The sequence below is a fragment of the Dipodomys ordii genome, unplaced genomic scaffold (genome assembly GCF_000151885.1).
Source record: "Dipodomys ordii isolate 6190 unplaced genomic scaffold, Dord_2.0 Scaffold109, whole genome shotgun sequence".
Classification (NCBI taxonomy): domain Eukaryota; kingdom Metazoa; phylum Chordata; class Mammalia; order Rodentia; family Heteromyidae; genus Dipodomys; species Dipodomys ordii.
The window spans coordinates 7,472,891-7,485,641 of NW_012267325.1; the positions used below are offsets into that span (position 1 = coordinate 7,472,891).

Below are 12,751 nucleotides of genomic sequence, written 5' to 3' on the forward strand. Positions count from 1 at the left end.
AAAAGATATTTTGGACTTTGCTTGCTTTCTTATTTGCTTTTGCTTGCTTGCTTTTGCTTTCTTCCTTCCTTCCTTCCTTCCTTCCTTCCTTCCTTTCTTTCTTTCTTTCTTTCTTTCTTTCTTTCTTTCTTTCTTTCTTTCTTTCTTTCTTTCTCTCTACTTGCTAATCATAATTTTTGGTCAAAATTCTTCAGAATTTCAAAAGAAAAGCCCAGGTCATCTGTACAGAGACACAATGTAAAATATATTTCTGTATCTTTGGTAGTGGTAACACCAAATATAACTTTGTCTAAATACATAACTAAAGAGACAGAGAAGTAACTATACTAAGAACTTAATAGGATTTCATTAAAAGAACAGTGATCATGGAAAAAAAAATATCAGGTATGCTACATCTTTATTTGTTGATAAAAGCTACGGTTATTGTATTTCATTAACATATGCAGTTTGTTTTGTCAGCTATTGTTCTTTTATCACAAAAAAATCTATTGACTAAAGAAAATAAAAATAAAACTTTTTTTTCTTTTTTTTGGGGGGAGGGGGTCCTGTCGTGGGGCCTGAACTCTGGGCCTGGGTGCTGTCCCTCAGCCCTTCAGCTCAAGGCTAGCACTCTACCACTTGAGCCACAGTGCCACTTCTGGCTTTTTTCTTTTTGCTAATGTGGTGCTGAGGAATCAAACCCAGGGCCTCATGCATGCAAGGCAAGCGCTCTACCACTAAGCCACCTTCCCAGCCCCCAAATAAGACATTTTTATATCAGCTGTTTTTATAAAAAAATTACTGGTTGTAAATAAATGACTAGTACTTAGTTTCTATGTCAGTATAAGGGAGAATTGTATTGCACATCTCGCTAACAAATATATTTAAGAAATGCTGCAGAGAGAGGAAGTTTATAGGAATAAGATATCACCATTGTGTATATTTTCTTTCACTGAGTCCAAATGAAATCACTATGAAATCACTGACATTTATGTTACAGTATATATTTGTCATTTAAGAATGTACTAACTGAAAGGTCAAAGTGAGTTGTTAGTTCCCCTCAAATAAGTAAAAATATTGACAGATTATTTAACATCCCCAAATATACAGATCCAAAATTTTTAATATTTTAATTCATATACACTTATGGAAATGTTACCATTTTTCTCTGTTTCATTCTTGATACTTCAAATGTCCTTAAAAATCATATGAGCATAGTACAGTGGACATAAGTCATATTTCTGTGTATAATTTAGTAGTCACTTAAAAATTAGTATTTTTAAATTTGTCTCATTATTATCAGATAAACAAAAGCAATTACACTGTCATGTTTTGAAGAAAACATATATTTTGAAAAAAGCCACAAAATGAGAAAGTGAATATTATAGATTGAAGCAGATAACTTTTACGGTTTGGTAATTTTGTATAATCAGAAAGCAGGGTAATTCCGTTACTAATGAAAGGTAATTAGTATATTTCTTAGTTGCCATTTCTGTTCAACATACTTTTATTTTGCACAGACTATGTACAAAGAACTCAAATAGAAGTTGATGTGATTAAAATACTTTTTAAAATGCAATTCCTGTCTTACCAGAGCCTCTGATGTATCTGAAAAGAGCAATAACTGCAATGTTGACTAGAATGTAAATGGCCTACCTGGGGAAAACACGGGCCTATTAAATGTTAAAAAGTCACATAAAGAGTGGTAAATGAGAAAACGTTTTGCTGGGTGAATGTCAATGGGTAGATTTCAACAGTCAACTTTATTAGGGAAGAGCATTCTAGATGGAGTAATAAAGTTGAGCGTATGTTTACAAAAATGTTTACACAAAACCTCTTAAAATGTACATTATTCTATAATATATAAAGCATAAGAACAAGTTAAAAATAGTAAAAACGGGACCTATCTAGATCATGGAAATAGGAAATTCATAAATACATTCTGTGGACTATGAGTTAAACTTTGGAGGTATTTGTTGTGAAAAGCATAAAAATAACTAGCACTTTGTCTGAACAGAACTTTGGATTAAATGGAGCAAGAAGAAGTTTAGGAAATGGAAGAAGGAAGTAATAGTCCTACAGAAAGAATTTACTATGATTGACAGTGGATAAATATGAATGTCATAAAATCAAAACCAACAATATTAACAAGTGATTAGAGAAGGAAGACAGATACATAAAAATCTGTTTCAAAATGATTTGTCCTTAATGTGAAGTCACCAATGGCATTAGAAATGGGAGGAAAATCAATAACATATCTTTTGGGGGGTTTTTTGTGTTTTTTGTGGGTCCTGGGGCTTGAACTCTGGGCCTTGGTGCTGTCCCTGCGCTCTTTAGCTCATGGGGAGTGCTCTACCACTTGAGCCACAGTGCCACTTCCAGTTTTCTAGTGGTTTATTGGAGATAAGAGTCTAATGGACTTTCCTGCTTGGGCTGGCTTTGAACCATGATCCTCAGATCTCTGCCTCCTGAGTAGCTAGGATTATGAGGGTGAGCCACCGACGCCCGGCAGTAGCATAGCTTTAAAAGAAAGAGGCAAGAAAAGGATAAATAAGAAAAGTAAAACTACAATGAAATGTTTGGAAAGGAAAGACATTAGGAGAACTTACAGTAGAGGTCCTATATTCTCTAAAAAGGAAGATAGAGTGTCATTTCAAGGAAGGAATTATCTAGTGTGTGGGTTAGAAAAGTTTATCTGGAGGACTAGTCAGTCCTTTTAGTTGTAGGGACATAGGGTCTGGGAATCTTACCAACAGGAGAAAAAAATTGTGAGAATAAATCAACTAGAGGTGAATAAAGAATGTCTATGAAACTTAGAGTTCATACTAATAATAGACAGACATATCCAATTCAGCCAACTAACACAATTCTGTGACTTTTTTTCCAGTAGCATTCATCCATTTAGTAGTAGGGTCAAAGAAAATGTACTATGGAGTATTTCCCAATGGTAAGGAACCAGATAGGAAAGAATAGATCAAAGGAGCTTTTTAATGCAACATAGAGGCTACATGATTCACAAAGCAGTGGACCTAGAAGAGCCTAAGATAAAAAGGGTTAAAGGAATAAAGACAGTAAGTATCATTGTGAACAACTGATACTAGGAATAAGGAAAAGAGGAATGAGTTAAAGTGGTAATGGCCAGAGAAGAGAATTTCCACATTTACAGTATAAGAAATAAAGTCACTTTGTCAATTTTATTCCTTCACTTTAAGTGAAACTAATGATCACATTATCCAATTCCTTTACTAATAATGTAAAATGAACATATATTTCACTTAACCAATTCTCTCCTTAAGGTATCAACAGAGTAAGCAACAGAGACTAAGTTCTAGGCACTTCATTGGGACAAAAAGCCTAAAGAAATAAACTTATAAGGAGAAAAGATTTCTTTTAGCTCATGGCTTTAGACGTTTCAGCCCATGCTTAGTTGGGCCTTGAAGAGGAAGTACATTATCGTGGAAATACATGACAGAAGATGGAATTAACTAATTTCCAACTACCTCCCAAATTTTTAACTACCTCCCAATAATGCCAAGGGCCAAGGACCAAGCTATTAGCTATTAACAAATAGACCTGAAAGGCATTCAGTACATAACTATACAGTTTGTTTGGGAAACCTCACTTTCATTGACTATAAATTTAGAGATTTTCTTTCAGAGTCAGTCGTTAACACATTGTTATTCCTTTCAAGCAATAACCCAAGGGAGATTTTATTACTGGCAGTATTTGGAATTGCTGGCAATAATAAAAAGTAAACTGGATTTTGGTCAATTTCTTTAATATCCTTACAATACCTATAGTGTATTTGCTTCCCACTTACCCCTAGTTTGTACTATTGACACTTTCAACTCATCTTCTGATCTCAAGTATATAGCTACAGTGGTTTTAGAGAAAGAGGATTATATTATCTAAAGCAAGTGTCAATAAACTAAAGTGTACAGACTAAATCTGATCTACCTATTTTTGTAAATAAAGATTGTTAATCACATATGTTCATTTTGTTTTCTGTGGTTGCTTTTCTTTTAATAATTTTTATTGAGATTAAGTGATTACATAAATTTCACAAATTTCACAGCATTGAGGGATAGTGATACTTAAAGTCACAAACACATTTTAGCCTTCACAAGGCCAATTGTCATTATCATGTTCTATAACGTTTGTGAGTTCTCTGAGCTTTGACAATGAAAGTATTTCTTCTGTATTGGGTGATATGTACTTTTCTTTCCTTTGGTTTAGTGTAAGCTGTTCCCTCTTTCCCTCTCATTCCCCCCTCTCATCACTGCCCTTGAGTTGCTTAGTTCATTTTCATCCATGTCCAGTGCAGCTGGTGGTCCCCTCTGTTGTATATTTTTCCCTTGTTTCCCTCTGATTCTGTGCCCTCCTCCTAGCTTTTCTCAGATGTGTGTGTATATATATATATATATATATATATATTATACATATATATATATATTATACATATATATAATATATGTGGTCAAAAACATGGAATCCTTTAGAAATGATATGACAAATTGAGTGGAGGTCCTTTGTTTCTTGAGTCCCGTTTACTTTGTCATATCTCCTTGCATTTTGGATTTAACATCCACATATCAGGGAGACCATGTGCCATTTGTCTTTGCTCTTGGCTTACATCACTCAAAATGATTTGATCTAATTCCATTCTGTGGTTGGTTTTATGCTTGAAGGACAATCAGATAGCAGACTAGCAATCACATGATCCTCGAAATCTAGATATTTTCTATTAGACTCTGAATGAAAAAGTTCTCTCATTTTTTATATAAATGCTTAGGTAAGAAAAGAATCCAACTAACTCCTTCTAAAGAAGATATTGCTTTCTTATTCATATTGTAGGACAAAATTTAGTGACTATTAAATGTCTAACACTGACTAACATTATATTTACCTTTTCATTCTCTTCTCTCTATTTTAGTCCCTGCTATGTGGATATTTGTTAGCAATGACTGATGTGGAAACTACATATGCAGATTTTATTGCCTCTGGAAGAACAGGTAGAAGAAATGCAATACATGATATCCTGGTTTCCTCTGCAAGTGGCAACAGCAATGAATTAGCCTTGAAATTAGCAGGTCTTGATATCAACAAGACCGGTGAGTCATTTGATACATATCTAACTGTAACTGTGGAGTGAAATGCAGCATTTCATCTAGTAGAATTAAGGGGTGAAAAGCTACCTTGAAAAGTAACCTAAGAGTATAGACAAGATGGAAGTCTACAACTAGCCTTTTAATCTCTCACATTTTTTAATGACTTATTTTGAAAGATTCTCTCTTCACATGGAGAGTCCTTAATCTAGTTTAACTAATGAAATCAATAAAACCCATAGCACTTCTGTAATCCTTTGAAATCCGAGAAATTGCTCTGGTAAAATATGAAACATGGAGTTCCTTTCCACATTTAGAAGGTAGTCAATTTTATTAGTTTTAATAAATGTTATTAAAATTTTAATGACAAAATTTATACGTGCAACTGATGAACCTCAAGTAAAAGAACAATTTCAAAAGAAAAGGTTCTCCAAGACCTACTTTACTGCAAAATAGAATAGCTATTGACATAACTCTGATGTTAAAAAGGCCTTTTCGTTTTCTTTCCATGACTGACTTGGTTTGTCTTATTACTTATCATGGTAATCTGGTTTTACTGCTAATATAAAAGGAAAAGAAGTTTAATACATTAGTACTCAATGGCCTTATTGCTGAGTATTACAGGAAATCTATTCATTAACAATTCCTCTACTCAAATATATTGGAAAAATATCAAAGCTTAAAAGTGTTTACTTGAGAAAATTTCTGTAAAAATAACCTTTAAACCTTTTTTCTATCTCCATTAGGACATCCTACAGAAGATATTATGGGTTTCCAATTCCACTTATAATATTCAATATATTTCCTTTATTACTATGTTTATGACAAAGCATTATGTGATTATGAAGCTGAGTCAAATTATGTATGTTAATAGAACAAATCATTGACATTTCTCTAAAATACAAAAAGGCATTTTTTAATTCAATGGGTAAAAATTAGTAGGTCACAGATTAATTCTTTTTCAATTTTAGCCTAATAAAACATTAACATTACCACTTTGAAGTGTATAAGCAAAAGCCTATGTCTATTTTTGAATATATTTATTATCATAAGAAGTTGTAAAATAAGTTGTCTTTTAACATAGTTCATGAATACAGTACTTGTTGATCAATGACACACTTTCAACATTCTCACCCATCCCTTGCAGCCCACTCCTTGCCTTAACTTGTTAGACTATGTACTGAGTATTTTTTTTTGCCATTAAACTAAGCAGTTTATGTACACAATGAATCTTGACCTGTGTCATCCCTTCAAAATTCTCATCCTCTCTTTGACTCACCACTTCCCTTATTTTTGTTAATTTTGTTGTACATACAACAAATTCTCAGTTGCATTCTCCACACACGTCCCCCTTCATTCATCTACCCATCTCTCCTTGCCCCCATCTTCAAGTACCTATTTCCTGGTATTTACTTTGTTGGGTTTGACTTAGTCTCTCTAAAGAATTATACTATTTTAGCTCTCCATAGAGTCTATTATATTTAAGTTAGTTCATGTGTAACTGCTTGCATACCACCCAGTGTGTTTACTTATAGATTTACAGGCACATTCTATCACAAATGAAGGAAACTTTGTTCCTCTAGGTCTGACAAACATTTATTTTTTAAGTTTATTTTTCCTCTAACGTTATTACCACTTCTAAAAAAGATTATAGGAAATTATTTCATTTTCATTGTCATTGAGAATTTAACTCTTTTATATATTGTATTTACATATTTTTTCTTGTTGATTTAAGAAAAAGAAAAGGAAAAGTGGTAGAGAGTGGAATGAGTGTTTCTGAACACTGTTCATAGTAGGAAAATATGGATATGCCAGGCATTAGTGAGTGGCTCGTGACTACAATCCAAGCTGCACAAGAGGTTAAGATCTGACGATTGAGGTTCAAAGCTAGTGACAGCAAATCTGGGAGAACTTTACCTTTAATTAACTAGGAAAGAGCTGAAAGTGAAGATGTAGCTCAAGTGGTAGAGCACAGGCCTTCAGTGGAAAAAGCCAAATGAAAGCACAAGGCATGGAATAGAAGGTGGCTCAGTGGTAGAGTACTTGCCTTGCATGCATGAGGCCCTGGATTCGATTCCTCAGCACCACATAAACAGAAAAAGCTGAAAGTGGTGTTGTGGCTCAAATGGTAGAGCACTGGCCTTGAACTGAAGTGCTGAGGGACAGTGCCCAGATCCAGAGTTCAGGCCCAAAAACCGACCAAAAAAAAAAAAGGAACAAAGCACTAAGTTCTCAAATCCTAGTACCAAAACACTACACACAAAGAAAATATGGATGTGTCAAAATAAAACTCTTATGTAACTAGTAGATACTAGTAAAATGTTTTAAACCACAGAAAAAATACATTTCTGCTTTTATTTGAATATTGTACTTCAAATCATCTGCAGTAATTTTAACCAACTTAAATAATAGATCATTTTTGCACATGATTTAATTTCTTCCTTTTCTGTTTACCCTAATATTGAAAACTTTTAGCCAAAGGCCTTTTATATGCAAAATAAAACTTAATAAACGTAATAAACATAATTTGAATGCATTTTCATATTAATAAATACATCAAATGAAAAAAATAATATTTTATATTCAATATATAACAATTATATAATTTGAAATTATTAAAATCTTTTCATGCTTCCAAATATCTTCTTTTCTACCATTCTTACATGTCAATTACAATTCTGTATGCCCTTGCAAGATTTTCTGTTTTTCTTCTAATCATAATAGATTAAATTTTATGGAGCATTGACTTCATTATTCTTAGTACAAAGAACTAAAAATGATAATAAATGAATAAATATAAAAACTGACAAATACATAATAGTAAATTTATCATTACTGAATTTTGAGCAACTTCCTTTCTACTTTATTCATTTATAAACAATAGTATTGCTGCCTGATAATTTTTAAAATCATCTATTTAGTCACATCTCTCTTTGAAGCATAATGCTAAGTTTGGACAAGTGTGTCTAGACAACAGAAAGTCCAAAGCCCCATGAGAGTCAAGTTCATTATCTTGTATTTATACAGCCACTTTTACCCTTAAGTATTCTATTATCTTACCTTTGCCACATTTATCTTCATTCTTTTGGCTACCAACAGCTCCTTCTCTTTACGTAGTTCTTGTTGAATGCTGTTCAGACCATCAGCCTATCCCTAGATGCAAACAATGAGACCAATAGGTCAAAATAAAACATGAATTTGATATCTGATAAATGATGTAAAATGCCCAGGTACTACCCTAGATAGTGCTTTAGAATAAGATATGCTTCTTATGTTGAAAAACTACTTTTAGTTTCTATAAAGACATAAATAATTGGAGTATGGAAATACAGTATACTTTTACATTTTGCAAAGAAAGTACAGCTGTCTATACTGAAGAGTTGAAAGAATGGGCAAGTCCACTTATTCTCAATCTATTGAATTATGGTAACAAATTTAGAAAATATTAAAATATTTTGTGTAGTTGCAATACTCTCTAAACTTTAAACTATTTGGTGTCCAGTAAATTTCATGACATATACAAATATTTAAAGAATTGCCATCAGCTTGCAATCATAAAAGGGAAATATGGAACTAAAGTATTGTTTGGTTTCAGCGGTATCTATGTCATTAGCTACAATTGCTGCTGTGGGTACAGTTATAAGGGTGCTTTTATTAAACTGGAATATATTTTCTACATATAGGCAAGAATCCACTATAACTCTTGAAAAAAAACTGAACAAGTAACATAAAATTATGTTATCTTTTGCTATTATTTTCAGTTTAAACCCAGAGGACTTCTGAAGAATTAGAAATTAGCTGGGTTGACCTCAAGTGCTATCTGACTTAAAAATATTTTGTTCAAATCAGAGACTGAACAGAGACTCCCACCTCTGATTTCTATGTTAAAAGATACAACTGATTTCTACAGCTTTTAAAACTATACTTAAATGTTTGACCTGCTCCTGAGATTTCTTAGGTTTATATCAAGCCTAATCTCTAGCCCCTCTGAAAATTCAAACATATTTTATTTTTGAGTCATGCTGTCCTAACTTCACAGAAGCCACACTTTGAAAACATGACTACAATCTGATGATAGTGAACTAATTCCCAAGAAAATAAATTTGTCTCTGGGAAGATTTCAGGTATCATGAATATGTCTGTCATTTCCATCCAACATTGGAAGCTCTATATATATATCACTATATATATATATATCATTATATATATATATATCACTATATATATATGTCACAATATATAATACTCTGTCAGTAAATACTAGCCTTTATCTTGCCTTTATCCTCCTTTCATTCTCTCTTACAGAAGGTGAAGATGATGCACAGCGAAATTCAACAGAACAAAGTGGGGAAGCCCAGGGAGAAGCAGCGAAATCTGAAAGCTAACACTCTACTTTGACCTGCAACACCTGACAATGTTGCAAATCTCCAGGCCTTGCTGGAATGCATTTGTTTCCATGAGTGGAAAGGGGAAAAAGAAAATGGCTGTGCTGCATTGCAGAAAGCTGCCCGTTATCATGTCAAAAATGGGAGCCCAGGCTGTGGTTGCAGACAGACCTTTCTCTACCTCTGTCATGAGCAATGGTTGAAATGATGTGGCTTGTGTTTGGATGTCATTTTTGTGTGGATCCTTTCACTTGACCATATGATGAAATGCTTGTAGAGAGTAGCACTGATCTAGATGGTGATTCCTGTAGCATTTGGCCCCTCACACTGTCAGAGGATTTAATTGTGTCTATTTGCAAAGGGTTGGTTGAACCCCAGAGATTAAATATCTCTGGCTGAAGTATTCACCTAGTAAAAGAACCATCCAGAAAGCACCGTTTTTAGCATTTTTAGCATTATATATGTGTGTGTTACTGCTGTGTATTTACATACACACTGTTTTGTATTGTACAATAGAGCTACTCAGCACTGCCCCCTTCTTTGATTGCTTATCAAAAACAAAATGATGTACATTAACTGTGAATTTTTATACCACTCATTTTTAAAGGGCTGCCTTTGTTGTTGTTTTTTTAATTTTCCATAGTGTGGTGGTGTGCACAGAACACACTTTTTAAAAACATAATCTTTACTCTTGGTAATTGTATGTTAATGAACTGATAAAATCTACAGATTGATCAAAGCTTTTTGCTTTATTATACAGGCATTTAAAAATATTCATTCATATGAATATTACTTGGATTCAATCTGTTTTGTGTGTGCTCAGAGCAGAATTCAATCTGTCAATTGGTTTTATTCCTAAAATAAGGAACCTTTCCCAACTAACATTTTTATATTAGTTATAAAAATTTTGAAGAATTGGAAAAGTAGAAAAGAGGATAATATTCAGAAATATTTGGAAGTACATTGCTTTATAGCAAAGAATCCATTTTCTCACAATGTTGTATACTACTATTTCAATCTGAAGTACAATATTTCTCCATCAGGGTGAAAAGGATGGAGAATGTGATTTCCTTACAATCTTGTGGACACCAATCACAAAATTTAAGACCTCCTGTTATGTTTTTCATGTCTTTTTTTCTCAGCCCTACCAGATCCAAATATTATAATGCACTTTTTAATGTTTGTAAACTTTTACTAACAATTAGTGTGAATTGCATTCTGATATAATAATTATCACCATTAGAAGCTAGTGGAATTTTCACTGATACTGTTGATGGCCTATGCTGTATTTTGACATCATAGTTCTTAATAGAGAGTTTCTGTGAACTGTGTAAAGCCTCTGGCAGTATTATGAAATCATTCATCAGTGGTAATAAATAAGGAACCAGAATTTGCAAATGGTTCATGAATTACTGGGAAAACAACAAGAAGTCTCCTTATAATAAAGAACCCACTTAACTGTCTTTGAGGTTAGGTACAGTTCCAGGCGAAATAGGCACAAGAGCATTTTTGACAGGTAATCTATGTGGTTATGCCAGGAATTCAACCTTTTGTCTATGTTCACAGAGAGGATGAAAGGTAAATTTTCTCACATCCCCTTTTTCACTGGCTGGATTGAGGGCCCGAGTCTCAGTCTTTCTTCAATCAGATGATTACCAGAATGCAAATGTAGCAATGTGAGTCCTTCTGCAGACAAAAAGATGATGGATTACAATTTAGGGTACTTTCTTCTATGTAGTTCATCAGGGATCAAAATAGACAGTTAAATTTAAACAAAGCCACCCTCTTTTAAACTGACAAGTATGAACAGAAGTTCTTGGGTCTATTTTAGACAATCTCTGGTAATCTATTTAAAATACCCCGCTCATGTACTCAGTTTTCAGTGCTGTCATTTACTATCCTAATAGCTTTCTTGTGAATCTAAAACTCCTTTCCCTCCTTAAAATTGTGGAATTTCAAGCTGATTTTATGTGATTTTTGTAAAGTTAAAACTAGTGCTGAGTATATGTGGACGATTTATTATCCCATGTGATGTACTATTACTAATGCATGTGATGTCATGCTTGATTTTAAATATATAGTGTTAAATTGCAAAGTCATATGGAGCTTTTGATTTAATTTGATCTACTGCTACTTGGTCCACTGTATTCAAACCTAAAGGAATTCTCAAGCTGGAAAGATTTTTTTAAAAAGTTTCTACAACATCTACATCCTATGAATTTTGCTTGGAAAAAGTCCACACTACTTTCCAAATTTCATCTAACACCTTATATTAGGATCTGAATTCTTAAAGACAGAAGGAAAGGTAGGAAACCAAGAAATTATTTGGTAGCAGGTGTAAGAAGTCTACCAACCAACTATTCCTATTCTAATCACTTCACAGCAAATATTCTTCTGTTTACTGTTCAAACAATTTATTTAGAGGAGTATTATTATTCCAAATCACATATTTGGAAATCAGCACTCAAGAAGGCATAATTTTTCCAAGTTTAGAAAAACAAAGGTAAAAATAGCTAATAAGTGATCTTAAAAATATTAAGATTTGAATTATCTGTCTTCAGGAAGTTTTCTATTCGATGTGCCATAAAATTAAATACAATTACCAAACAAGTTTATCTGTAATGAAAAATTTTAAGTAGAATTGCTTCCCTTCTAATTTCAGGAAAGAAAAATCGCAGAAAGAGAACTTAACTTTCTTGGGATTACCCACATCAGTAATGACATAGATATGACTAGATTCTAGAAAGTTTTTTTTGTTACTTTTTCTTTCCTTTTTTTTTTTTTTACAAATAAGCAATTCAATTATTGCTTATTTATAGGGTATACTTCCAAGAGATGTTTTTCTGGGATGTAATCTATAAACTTGGCATGAATCATATTTTTATGTTCAATTCTATCTATTGTTTAATGCTCTACAAACCATGAAGATGTCAGGAACTTTTTTATTCATTTGTAACAAGAGTGAACTTGTCAAATTTACCTTTTATCACCTGCATGTATTTTATGCTAATATATGTCCATTTTAAGTACACAGAAAAGGGTTTTCAGTTGAAAACAGAAATTGCAGCCTCTAGTTTTTAGGCACTACTCTCACAGTAGAACATTAGAAATGCCCTACACCTGCGTCAAATTAAAAGATGAATGATATTGTTCTTTCTGCTCAAAAGAGTAACAAGTGTAAGGGTATGTAACTGCTGGACAGCAAGGATTCTGAATGAAACCTATGTAGGATTAGGAATAAAATATATAGTTCTCAAGTGAAAACAGGAAAGAATCCATCAT

At 33.0% G+C, this 12,751-nt stretch overlaps 1 protein-coding gene across 3 annotated transcripts in view; it reads left to right on the forward strand.

The window, feature by feature from the left end:
* Positions 1 to 12,002, forward strand: part of Pkia (protein kinase (cAMP-dependent, catalytic) inhibitor alpha) — a 79,382-nt gene extending 67,380 nt beyond the window's left edge. For all 3 annotated transcript variants that reach the window (XM_013028413.1, XM_013028412.1, XM_013028414.1), the window contains 2 exons: positions 4,913 to 5,090; positions 9,390 to 12,002. In XM_013028413.1, the coding sequence (XP_012883867.1) occupies positions 4,940 to 5,090; positions 9,390 to 9,469 (231 nt within the window). In that variant the 5' untranslated portion in view covers positions 4,913 to 4,939 and the 3' untranslated portion in view covers positions 9,470 to 12,002. The remainder of the gene's footprint in view (positions 1 to 4,912; positions 5,091 to 9,389) is intronic.
* The last annotated feature ends 749 nt before the right edge of the window (positions 12,003 to 12,751 follow it).